Source organism: Anabas testudineus, chromosome 11 (assembly GCF_900324465.2).
Source record: "Anabas testudineus chromosome 11, fAnaTes1.2, whole genome shotgun sequence".
Taxonomy (NCBI): domain Eukaryota; kingdom Metazoa; phylum Chordata; class Actinopteri; order Anabantiformes; family Anabantidae; genus Anabas; species Anabas testudineus.
This window is the reverse complement of record NC_046620.1, coordinates 12,551,338-12,564,715: the sequence shown is the minus strand read 5'-3', so window position 1 is coordinate 12,564,715 and position 13,378 is coordinate 12,551,338. Positions and strand designations below refer to the sequence as shown.

Sequence of the window (13,378 nt, the reverse complement as noted above, 5' to 3'; positions counted from 1 at the left end):
CCTTCACAAGATGCCTGAGAAATGCAACGCTATCTCTGTATCTAGGCCTCACATGTTTACTGCACCGTCTGGAGTCCCCACTGAAAGTAAAAGTGTGTCATCTAATGTATGCAGCCAACAGCCACTGCTCCTGAGCTGTTCTGGGTATTGGGGATTACATAAACTAAACTGACACGCAGTGTGGAAATGGTCTCCTATCAGCGTGGTGTACGTGTGTGTGTGTGTGTGTGTGTGTGTTGTTCCTCCTATGGCTCGTTTCGCTCCCTGACAACTGAAGCCTGAACATCTCCAAAGACTTGCGCCATAGGGAGTCTTGTTTTGCATTATCATTAAAGAGACATATGGGCTGTAGGAGACTGCATGTATCCCACACTGCATGAAAAACTAGGCCTAAGATGTACGCAGGAATTCCAGCGCCACGCACCACATCTGCGGACACATCTGCTGAATTTCTGGATGTTTTCTACCACTGTTTCATTTTGCATATTTCACAGCAATGCACCCAAAAGACTAGGATGAGGCGGCGTGGAGACAGCAGCATCACAGCCTTCCGCAGCAGCAGCAGCGCTTCTCATTTTCCTGGGAAGCAACTGAGTGGTGTCTAGGCAGCATTTGTCAGAATGAGAAGATTTCTGGCAAGTTTTCCATTAGAGAATGTCATTCTGCGCAAGAGAGAAACCAGCTCGTCTCATGCGGTGCCTCCGGTGGGGCACAAATGTTCCTTGCTTTTATTTTTAGCAGTGTGGTATACCTTAACAGCTGAAACTAGGAGATGCACTTATATGGACGGTTACCTATTGTAATATGATAAAAGGCAAAAGGTGTATTTTCACCGTGTGTGGTTATATGTAAGAATGGTGCGGTTTTGCCGTCTATCCACCATTCTAACTCTCTTTTCATGCCTTTCATACAAAGACATGGCTCACACACAATGTGTATCCTATGAAACAAACGGCAGAGCATCATCAATGAGTAATTGAGACAGATTGCGGGGCAGAGTGTCAACACCAGGGGAAACAAAGCGACTTGGCGCGGGCTCGACATTTCACCATCTCACTCAGCAGCTGGTGATCAAACCAATCAGATATGGCTGGAGAGCTCACTCCCTCCTTTCTCTCTCCCTGTCTCTCTGTTTTTCTTCTCTCATTATCCTCCGAGCATCTTGATTCACGTCTCCATCACAGCTAAATGCGGATGATAGGTTCTTTAACTCCTCGTGGATGCAGATGAGTCACAGTCTTATAGACAAACAATGGTGTACAGCCATGTTAAGAGTATTTTTAGTCGAGGATTTTTTTTTCTTTAATAGATGAAATCCAATGCATGTCTTGTGTTGATTCATATTTTAAAGACACAAAGGAGGCAAAATCTAAATCCAACATTACTTATGTGTTTATTTAAACTTTCAATTGACAGGAATTAAATACAGATGATAAGTAAATCAGATTGATCCCACAAATACAAAAATAGCGTTAATTACGTCTTCACTTTCCTAATAACAACATAAGGCCACTCGAGTTACTGACAGTGTTAATTCACCAGACACAGTATTGATTTCCAGCCTTTATCATTTGTGCAAGTTTCCCACTTCAATAATTTCAATGCCTCCGCTGGGGAATAGGTTACTATTACAAACAGAACAAATGAATACTATTGTAAAACAGCATTGCTTTGTCCGTTAGGGCTGGGTGACAGAACAATCAGCAACTTTACAGGTTCAAGTGCTCCAACAGATCCCTGGAATATCAGCACCCTTTTACGACACAGGTCTGCTTGATATAAAAACCCAATATGACCTGCCAGCGAGATATGATCGCCAGCAGACAAATATCTGTTTTACTGCAGCTGCGTGGATAATATATCAAATATTACTCCACATTACACTATAGTAATATTTTACTATCTGGAACACGTCTGGAATATCAAATGATCATGCAGGATAATAAAAAACCTGTTCCTGGTTTATAAAAAAAAAAAAGAGGAAACCAAAGTCTGCAGGATTTCCAGGGAGCCTGCACACTTGCAACTGTTTCAAACAATCTGTTACTAAGACTTTACAATTCATAAAGTGCTCTTCTACTAAAACAGAGATACATCACTGTCACCATATGCAAACAGTTTCTCCCCCATTGTAGAGTCCTGAGGTGATTTGCTGTCATTTGGCCCATTGCACTTATTACCAAGCACTGTTTGCACAATTAAATACCACCCATACCGCCAGCAAAACCCTTGATGCTCTACTGGGAACTTAAACCCCAAGACCTCAATAATAAACATAAAATAGAATTATCACCTTTCTGGCAGTTTCATCAAAAACTGGGAAATTATAACCTTGTAAAAGAAAAATTTATCACAGGGCTTCTTTGTTAAATAGCAACAGATTGTAAAGGTGTAACCTAACAAACTGGCCACTGAGTGCGTTTTGTGCCTTCATTCTTCTCAGTACATTTATCGCGAGATAAAATTCTATTAACTATATATTGAACACACATCTTAAAACACATTTTGCATCTCTGTGGGCTTACACTGTACATGCACAGATCCTACCATGTTCTTCCCACTGTGTCACCATTATACATTACTGTAAATTCATAATATTTGGCAAATGAAGGGATACTGATTTTACTCAAATCCTAGCTGTGGTACTGGAAATCTTTTTTCCATCTTCTATTGTGAGTATACATCCTCAATCAATAGTAAAAATCTATTACACTATGATAACCCGCCAACATGTCTAACAGAGCTCCTCTGACACTGTGGGGACAATAGTCCACAGAGATTAATGGTAAGGAAGAGAACTGCTTCATTCAGTCTCCTTCATTATCTGATGCTGCTGTCAGAAACTGTACTTTTGATGACTTCCATTCATCAATACAAACCTCAATTATATACAGTATACAACTGCTCATCTGAGCAGGATCTGGCTGACTTGAGTCCAAAATCTAAGTCGTCTGCTGTGCCCCTCTGACTCAGAGAGGTAAAGAGGTAAAGAGGTGGTGTTAAAGAATTGGGAGAATCAATCGGGAAGCAGTCCAGCATATCAGCACTCAGTAGAGACCAACAACTGTCTACTCCTCTGCTGTGTTTCTCTTAGTCCCGCTGCATAGTGTGAGTGACAGCAGCACAAATGGCCACAGCTCTGAACAGATTTGTCCGATTCAGACAGATGGACACAAAGGCAGTTTTCACAATAAGCAAACCCCACCAGAGTAGCAGGCTTTTTAGTCATGGGAATGCCTCCTCCTCACTTGCTCATATTCTTAACACAGATGTACACATACTGTAAATGTATAGATGCTAATTCTAAGTAATGCCCCCTATCAGTTTCATCATGTGACATCATCTAGATTCAGCACAAGAGCATTCTTAATGATCCTGTTGACCCAAAATCAGTACTGACATTACGCACTTTATAAGAGCCTCAAGTGGACATTTATGCAATAAATCTGCACTTATTACTTAAATTGTACTGACAAAAATAACAGTAACTTAACCTCATCTAGAAAAGACATCATCCCAAACGAACACAGTTGACGCTGCATTAAGTCTCTATAAAATATGGCTATGAATTAGGACGTCTGCAGCGTATTGTAGAAACCACAGACGTATCCTTTTTTGGACTGCCAATCTTGCAAAATAGCCTTTACCACTTCACCTCAGTAAGATTTGCATTAAGAAAAATTACCTCGGTCAAAGCAGAATGAAATAAGTAAATAAATAATAAATTCTCCTGTTATCAGTAGTTAGGTGATTAAATTTGAGAGGTAATAGACATAATGCCGTGAATCTAAGGCTTTTTTCTAAGTCACCTTTGTGCGAGAGTAGCAAGCACTCAAAATGTTGAGTTGACAAAATACCTGATCTATCCCACTTTCTCCTGACAAATAGAGAGTACATTAACAGAAGGCAGAGTGCAGAGAGGCACGTTGGCCCCCTCTGCAGGAAAAGACGCACTGTAATGCCAGCAAGTAGCTCACAAGAGGCTCTACGTTTGTTGACAGAGGTATGGAGCAGATTCTTTCAGATGGATGAACACGTGTTTGAATGACTGTCCACGTGTACATAAAAAAAAAAAATCAAACTATATTGATCCCATTTTCTAAGCTTTCACCAGTAGTGGAGTGGAAAATGTCACCATGTTCATTTGTGCAGGTTATTACTGATCCTGAAGCATGTCCTTAATTAGAAAAACAATGCACATTCCAATAGGCTTCTGTCTTCCAGCATCAGCATCCAAGAAACATATTCCCATTCATATTTTCTATGTACTTTAGATATTAAGTACTCCCCAGTACGATTTCCTATTTGTCCATTAAATCCAGCTGGCAGCTAAATGGATAAAGTTTAAAGTTTGGAAGAAGCATAGAAGCTTCCTCCTTTTGGTTCCTTCTCATGCCAAGCCAACATCATTTAGCAACTCAATCCACCAAAATCCTTCTTTAGAAAATTTACCCTGAATAAAAAAAAAAAAGACACAGTTGAACACACATTCTAGGTCGATATCATCACATTCTCTCCTCAAAGAACCATTTTTGGTGGAGGCTGTCAGAGCAGGGTTGCAGTGAGGGGGCTGGTTTTCCATTGTCGGTATTGTCTAATGCCTGAACACACTTCTGGCTCGCCACATGGTACAGACTCCCATCCTGAAATCAGTGGACAACAGACATTTCAAAGAAACGTAATGCTATAATAAAAAAGCATGTTGGTCACATGGGTAATGACTCAATTGTCAATAAGGAGTTCAAAAAATAGTCATTCAGTGCTATACTTGCCTGTGTGTTACATCTATTCTGTCTTTCTTGGATCCATTTACATTTAGAAAGTTCAGTTTAGCTATTGGCATTGGTTTGGTGTGACTAAACTGAACACAAGCTCAACAACTGCCAGCACTGTGTGGTGAACACCCAGCTCGCTGGTGCTCTGTGACTCACAGTTTAGTATTATCCACACTGGCATTCGACACCGGTGACATGACTTTGACCGTGGCATGAAAAAGATTTGGTTCTTAACAGGGAACCTTTTGATTCAGTTCTCTCTGTTTCAATGCAATAACATCATTTAAAAAAATGTACAGTATTACAGTGCAAATTTCCAAAGAAATAATTCTGCAGATTGCACTGTACTTTCTTATTAACACAAGATATTCAGAGAACAGATCTGAATCTATGAGTAGGGGGTCTGTAACAGCAAGAGAAGTCATGAGGAGCAGCAAGTGCCAGTGACAGTTCATTTTTAAATATTAAATATTAGTTGTGGTTCCAGAAGGAAAGTAGTGAATAATGTGCAAAGGTGATGAAAATGTCTCTTGGACCGACACTGATTTATGTTACTGTTCACTTTATTTATCAGACAGCAACTCAAAAACTAATTTCATCCACCACATCACTCCTGTCTGACCACTCTGTTCAAATTTTGATTTTAACAGATAGAGACACTGAAACCAGAAATATGTCCCTTACCTCACGAAGGATAAATTTCTGATCTGCAGGCAGAGGTTGGCCTCGTTTTCTGCATGAGTGGAGAGTCAGGTAGGTGCTGATGTTGTCACCCGCAACACATCCAGAAGGTTCCCGTGTGTTATAGCGAATCTCTCCATCCATGGAGAGTTCAAAGAACTTCAGGAGGAAACAAAACACCTGTCTATTGATTGAAATATTTTCATGCATATTGTGTAATGTCAAATAAAAGTTACATTTAATTTTTAAATATCATTTGAAATGGAGATTAAAAAAAAATACAGTTGACTGCATGTGACTCAAGTATAGATAGAACATTAGTTGGACTTCTATTTCGTTTTTATAATATTCCAGTTATAATGAATGTAATTTCAGTTAGTGTACTGAGAGATGGCAAGATACAAACAGGATGTGGTAAAGAAATTACAATGTAATATATAAAGGAAAACTAAAGAATGTACGGTAAAAAAAAAGGTTTATGAGGAGGCTAGAAGGGTAATAAAATGCAATATTTATCAGAATGAGTAAAGTAAGGTGACTCCTACAGTACAGGTGTATAAGGGCATTTAAAGAGCAATGATTCCAGTAAATTAAAATCAAACTTAAAACCGGTATTGGAAAAACGTATGGCACCGATAAATTTATCTTTTTCATAAAATCTGACTTGAAAGATTTTTTTACCAGACAATACATAAAACATCGTATAAGCCTGTTGCCTAAAAGACTAACACCCAGTACCTGGTTTTGTCCCATGCCATGACAATGGTAGAGGATGACCCTCTGGCCCACCACAACGTTTTCATCTACAGGATTGTAGTCAAAGCAGTAGTTGGCCTTGCCCCGGTTTTTCAGCTGTTGTGAGCAAAAAGCAGTTGCATCAATTTATTTTTTACAGCTAATGACAAAATACAACATATAGACGCTCGTACAGGGGTTAGTGTCGAAGTTACTCATGTTGAACATAAAGATCAGTTGAGTTTTTTTTATCTTTGCTGCTCAGCTGGATTCAAAACAGGTGATAATTGGTACATTCGTACCCTAATTTGAAGATGACAATCAGGAACTCAGATGATTTCTCACCATTCCAAACATGCCTGGCTGATCCTCTGGGACTTGAAGATCAGGGTAAACATTATCCAAAAACCACTTGAAGTTCTTACAACCCAGCTTCTTTCTAAGCTCCCTCCGCTCTGTCACATCTCCGAAGGCCTCCTAGAAACAAAGACCACAAATCATAGTTCCATGTCATTGCTTTAGTTCCTGTTTCTGTCTTAACATGTTTAGATTTAAAAGAATATGAGGAAACAGAATTGCTCTAATGTGGATATTACAGCACGAAAAGTATCAATCAATTACACAGTGGGTGTATAGTGCCCCGATTCAGTCAGCATCACACAGCTGAAGTGGTACATGATGTATTCAGCATAGTTGTGTGCTGAAATGATATACAACAGCACCATCTATAGTTGTTCACGGACTTTGCACAATTACAATACAGTTCAAATGCTAACACCCTCTCGGATAAACAGAGTTTCTACCAGTAAACCCTTCCTACACCCTTGTCAAACAAGAACAGGAGGATTAACCTGTATGTTTTTTGGATCATTTGGAATGCGCCTGCATAGTTGCACACCCATTTATACTTAGAGTGACTTAGACTTAGAGTGCAGGAACAAAAACAGAGCTGCCACGCAACGATTTGCTGGTGAGCATATGTTCACCACACCTTCCCTGCTGGAGGAAGGATTCAGTAGCGCTGCAGGATGATGGATGTTGGTGGTTTGCCCAACACAGCTCTAATTGGCCCTTCATGAATTTATTTGGTTAGGAGAAGGATTCCCAAAGGAGACAGTCTGGTGTCAATACGAAGGAGTGTAAGAGGACAACAAGGGCCAGTGGGTGGCATTGGAGTCTATGGGGCCAGTAGAGGGTACATTAAGTGCCAGAACAGGTGCTACTTAAACGAAGAGCAAATATTTGGATGACTAGTGGCCCAATGACAATCCTGTACATGAATAAGTGAAGAGTTCTGTGGAAAAAAAAAAAAAAAAAGTTTCAACAGCCCAATTTGATGTACACAAAGAAGCCCAGAGGTGCCAATTAGGGGAGAGCAAAAATGCAAAGGGAAAACAAGACACGTGCTTACATGTTTTCAGAGTCATCCCTGAAAACAATACAGGGTGTTGCATCTTGAATTTTGTTCAGTTAAGTTTCATGCTGCCTTATAACCTATAAACCAAGTTATGTGTATCAATAGAGAACGTATAACTGACCAAGACCAACCTGACAGATACAGTGATCTATCACACCACTAAACGCTTATATTAATTATTATTATTGCAAATATTAAGAGTCATCTAGGTTCTGTACATACTATACTGACTGAAATTATCTATATTGTGGGTGTAGAACCAAATCAGGACCAAAAGCGGAGGTGTAGTTTAGTCATGCCAACTCTCAAGTACTATTTTAAACATCTCGCCTTTCTTTGGTAATTCTAACAAAGAAAGACAAATGAACCTGAGCAGAGAAAAAGGAGACCTCAGCGTGTGTTGTTTCTACTTTAACGATATTAGATAGAAGTTAAATAATAACGTGCAAAGAAACTGCTGAAAATGCCAGAACACGTGCTAGTTCGGAGGCTCTTGGGTATTAGGTTTGTCGTGCCACTGCGAGGTTGACAAGGCTACGTCCTCTCGGGGAGAGGAGCGCCACCTGATCTGTGCTTAGAGAGCTTCTCCTCTTAACTACACTGTCGCACACTAACCCAGCCCCTCTTATGCATGCACACACACAAAGCCAGGGCAATCCATGAGTTAGCGCTGCTCGCACCCTGTCAAGGACAGGTGGGTGACACCCATTGGGACAGAGTGACACGGAAAGGTGGTAATCACACACCGGAACGCCCTGACACCCCTGTAACCTCAGGTGTCCGTAGCTCATGTAACCCAAGCGTCACATAATCAGGGGAGCTTTTACATCTCAGCGGGAGTGCAATGTGTGTGTAGTTTGTGTGTGAAAAGTGTTGATGTAATTTTGTACACGTGTGGGAAAATGAAAGGGTGTTGACTGGTGAAATCTAGTGATTAATCAATCGCACGGCTGTGAGATGAGCACAGATGCAAAAATAAACTGCCTTCATAATACTAAAGAAAACAAGTCATTCAGTCAATTAAATATGCCAAGAAGCCTGCTGAAAAAATAGCTTTGGCTGTGTTTGATACCACTGGCACATACACACCATCTGTGTGGACTCACCAGTCGTGCATGTGGGTTACGATGGTAGTAGACCTCTTTATATTCATCCAACCAGACCTCAGCAGCTCTCACACTGTTTGCCAGGGCTTTGTTCCGTGAGTAAGGGGCGTTTTTAGGAAACACATGACCCACATGGGAGCATGGGTGGACCTCCAGGCTGCCTCCACACTGCCAAATCTAAAAAAAAAACAAACAAACAAACATCAACCCCACCACAAGGCTTTGGTTAGCCCCTCGGCCATGATTCAATCATTTCATCAGGCAACAGAAAGCGCAGCGTTGTTGTGGAAGGGCTTGCAAACAGAAAAGCTGTTTTGTTGTCAAAGAGAAATATTTTTGGTTGCTTCCCTTTGGGAAATAGCAGTTATTGGAGAAAAGGGGCGTTTAAATTCTTCACTGCAATTAAAGTATTAGGATCTTTGGCCTGTTTTCACTGCTTGCTCGGTTCGTTTGACAGGGAATGACAAATCTCATATAATGCATTTAATGAAAACCAGATAACGCTGCCTTTTTTGTGCATTGTGCCTATAGTACATAAGAGTGGGGGCTTGCACATGCAGAATACACAATTATACAAATATATGTACATACAGTACACAATGTTACACACACACTGATACAGGGGGATATTAAATTACATACATACAGACTTAACCCTAAGACTTAATGATTTGCGTAATGTGACCTGCTTTTTGTCCCCAAAATAAAGTTGAGTCCCCACAATGTGAAAGTGTAAATAACAACTTGAATAATACAAGTCTACGCACACACACACACACACACACACACTCCAACACACAGATAACATATCTTTTACCCTAAAGGAGAACTCCAGGTTCTCTCCTCCCCACACCTCCATCCCTGTGTCATATGTACCCAGATAATGGAAGTAGTTCTTGCCCACAGCAAACAGGCCACCTGCCATGGTAGGAGACCTAAAAATGGGGAAAAAAATAATATTTAGATGATAATCTACCTACATTTTATACATATCTTATAAATCCTGAATCTTTTCTCTCCTTTATACATTATTCAAAACCTTAGTTGTTAGGACAAAAGCCAACCCAAGTAACTAAACCTAGAAGAATCCTCTGCAAAAATGGGAAAGCCTGCAGGAAGACTAACATCTCAGCAGCACCCAATCAATCGAGTGTTCACAGTAAAGTTGCTAGACTGAAGGCACAGCCTGGTCGGAGTTTGCCAGATGGTATTTAAATGACTCTAAGAGCAGGAAAGAAAGATTGTGGTAACATATAACTGAATTATGTCTGCCAATCATCAGACACTGATTATTACTTAACTAACACCTCCCTTGGCAGCATCATGGTATGTGGGGGATTCTCCCCAACAGAGGTGGGGAGACCGGTCAGTATATAGAGAACAATGAATGCAGCCAAATGTAAACATGTCCAATAAAGAGAAGATTCTCTGCTGCAGTGTGGATCAGAGCTCAGACTAAAGGAAGTGTTCACCTTTCAGCACAACTGTGCCTGGAAGCCTACAGCCAAGACAACACTGTGCTGACGTTGTTGAGTATAGATTGATGCAGGATTGTGACTTTTTTCATTTCACATGCAGTGAGGAGGTTATAAACCTTGTGACTGTATCAGTTTGAAGTTTAATGGTAGCTGACAGTGATGACATAAAGACTAAGGAAGGGCCTGTGCTAGAAATGGGTCTACAACAAATGTGCACATGACACACCTGATGACATCAGTGGGTGAGCGGCGGCGTTTCTGCTCATATTCTGGGACAGAGTGCCAGGTGAAGACCAACCGCCAATCAAACCCCCCAATCTGAGGTTCTCCGGAGTTGCCTAAATACTCAAAGGTATTCCAGTCGATGACGTCAATGACAGGACACACAACAGCTGTTGGCTCCTCTTTGATTCTTGTGGATAAAGGAGAGACAAAGCTGTGAGAGCTCGAGCTACAAAGCACGTAATTTGTTCATCTCAAATGTGTCAATGTTTTGTGTTGTCCTTGATGTGAAGAGTGTTACTGAGCACACTGAGTCTGAGTGAGCTACACAACAACACTTCTGTAGCTGGCTGGTATTTTTACTCCGTGACACTTCAGTTGGGCTTAAAGGACAGTCACATTTTAACAAAATATTTGAGCTCGTGCTTTACTTGCTGAGTGTTTCTCACCTGTGGAGCAAGGGCTCTAACCAGCCCTTGTGACACTCACAGTGACAATCCAGGAAGGTCAGCACATCACCCGTGGTAATGGATGCCCCTAGCAACCTGGCCCGCACCAACCCCTCCCTCTTTGTGGCTCGGATCAGGTGCACCTTCCTCAAACCTGAGATGTACTGTTCCAACGGTTCCTTCAGATGAGCTTCAGAAAATTAAACAAGTGAACAAACTGAGTGTTTAACACACAGATAACACACATTCATTTATACAGTCATCGTCCATTTGGACAACCGGATTTAGATCAGATCAGGTCACAGAGATCAGTGAATTGGGCTTTGATGAGTAAGCTCTCAAACACATAGTCAAAACCTGCTTAGTGATCTTCTAAACATTTTTGATTGTAAAGTAAATTTATTTCAATGTGTGAAACACTGATCAGTTTTAAGCCTCCCTCTCCTCATCTAATGGATCAAGTGAAACAAATTTCTTAGGCAGGAACATGTATGGGCCGGTCGCTGTTCTGAACATGTAACCAATGTTAAGGCAGAGGGAGAGGCAGGCATAACATGCAATTAAGGTGTTATGTATTAGAACTGTCCCTCCAATTTCTGATGAAGCGCATGTAGTTTGCATGTGTACAGTTTTGTTGTCATTATAATCTTCACAAGATATTTCTGCGTATGCATATAAGATACAATGATATAACACTCACATATCTAGTATGAATCTATCTGAAATTTGATTACATTTCCCTTTATTTGCATCTTAGGTTTACTGTTGCTACCTTCTAATATCTCTGTTTGGCTTTCCTCATTGGCAACGTGTCAGGCTATCACTCTTCCTTCTACATGTTGAACAAACCAGTGACTGCCACCTGTTTGCATGTGTACCTGTGTGTCCCTCTGACATTCTTTCTGTCCTTCCTGTCAGCCTGTCAGTCCACAACCCCTCTACCTGTCCATCAGTCTGTCAGTCTCCCTGCATCAATCTGTGCCAGTACCTCTATCGCTGTAGTCATCCACAAGCACCACTTCTTTTAGCAGGATGTCAGGGGTTGTCTCCAGCACGCTGTGGACTGTCCTCAGCAAGGTGGACCAAGCTTCATTATAGAAGGCGATCACCACAGAGGTTGTTGGCAGGGACCGATAGTCGTACTGTAGATCTCTACAACTGCAATGGATAAGTCAGTAGTTAGGACACAGTAAGAGACAGGAAAATAGGCTGGGTAACAGGTTTAAGACTGCATTATTACACACTGACAAGAGCAGGAATCTTTCTCTTATGGAGGTGTAAGTAATTATGGTCAATGACCAGATGACGTGCAAATAAAGGAAAACTCAGACATTACTCCACCCTTAAAGCAAATGACGGTTGAGCTACAGGCCTGTGTGGCTGTTCCTGAGTTGGTTTTACCTTTGCTGTGAGATCTACTAAATGCTGATTGATCATATTGTTTCCAATGTGTGAGAGTTACCAGAACTCATCCAGTTACTTACAGTGGGTTCCATCTCTCTGGCAGCCTGCGATGTAGTGACACTTTATCACTGACATATATATTAATCTTATTCACTTGGATACTTTCCTCTTCTTTTCTCTTCTCCTCTCCTTCCAGGTTCAGTCTTACAGGTCTCCCCATTTCACCCGGGGCACCTAAATCCAGGGGGGGCTTCTCGTAGACGGGTTTCTGAAGCTGGTCATTTTCTACCACTACTTCCACGGGGGCCTCTCGTCGATTTGCTGCGCTTACGTCCCCGGAGTTGTGTCTAAAGAATATTAGAAATCCTACTAAAGTGCCAGCGAAGAGAATAAACCACAGCTTGGGTCGTGATCTTCTTCCGCAGACTGCCATCGTGTCGCTTCCTTCCTCGGTGCAGACTGGGGTCGTAGCTTCATGCCCCGTGGAGCCGCGCTGCACTGGCACCTACAGCGAAGTGACCCTTTCAGTTTCAACAGCTTCGTCCCGCTTCCGGATGGCACATATTTTTTTTTCTTAGGTAAGTTTGCATTCAGTCTTCTTCCTGAATGAAAGCTGTCCAGCTACAACTCTCTGAGTGCTGCCACTTGTTAGCCAAACCTGAAGTGGGAGTGGGATCCTCCTTCAGAGTAGGATGACTTTACCTCCTCTCTTCAACGGTGCATTAAAGGCAGCCTACGTGTGAAAGGATTAACCAACTCGGATAAGCTATCTCCTCGGATTAGCTAACCTGTATCTTCCAAAACATATCTGGGTCAAATCAGAGCCTCGTCCACTGTTTCATTTAACTAGCGTTAGTCAGTTTTCAGCTTCCAGCGAAGTAGTTTACAACTAAAGCGACACATATCAACTATTTATCATGACTGAAAAATCAACACCTGTATCTAAATACTATTCCTCTGACATATTTAGCATTTTTCCAGCAGTCTCTGCTAAAGTTTGCCTCCGGTTTAGTGTCACTTCAACAAACTCGAAACAACTGTTGAACCTGACGAACTACAAACTGCGTTTCCGGTGTGAGAATTTCAAAGTAAGATGAATAACAGCCAATGT

At 41.3% G+C, this 13,378-nt stretch overlaps 1 protein-coding gene across 1 annotated transcript; it reads right to left on the bottom strand.

Moving 5' to 3' along the window:
- Window positions 1-1,368: 1,368 nt before the first annotated feature.
- Window positions 1,369-13,310, bottom strand: galnt12 (UDP-N-acetyl-alpha-D-galactosamine:polypeptide N-acetylgalactosaminyltransferase 12). The gene is made up of 10 exons (XM_026346997.1): window positions 12,348-13,310; window positions 11,852-12,021; window positions 10,864-11,053; window positions 10,419-10,604; window positions 9,532-9,649; window positions 8,715-8,891; window positions 6,537-6,668; window positions 6,195-6,308; window positions 5,460-5,615; window positions 1,369-4,643 (listed from the first exon to the last, which is right to left on the bottom strand). Exons 1-10 carry the CDS (start codon window positions 12,698-12,700, stop codon window positions 4,506-4,508), a joined length of 1,734 nt encoding a protein of 577 aa, XP_026202782.1. The 5' UTR covers window positions 12,701-13,310; the 3' UTR covers window positions 1,369-4,505.
- Between the last annotated feature and the right edge of the window lie 68 nt (window positions 13,311-13,378).

Coding starts and splice junctions, on each gene's coding strand:
- galnt12 (XM_026346997.1), bottom strand. CDS start 12,700: ATGGCAGTCTGCGGAAGAAGATCACGACCCAAGCTGTGGTTTATTCTC. Junction 8,892..9,531: donor ACCTGGAGTTCTCCTTTAGG/GTAAAAGATATG, acceptor TTTTTTTTTTAG/ATTTGGCAGTGTGGAGGCAG. Junction 5,616..6,194: donor ATGGCATGGGACAAAACCAG/GTACTGGGTGTT, acceptor TTCCTCCTGAAG/TTCTTTGAACTCTCCATGGA.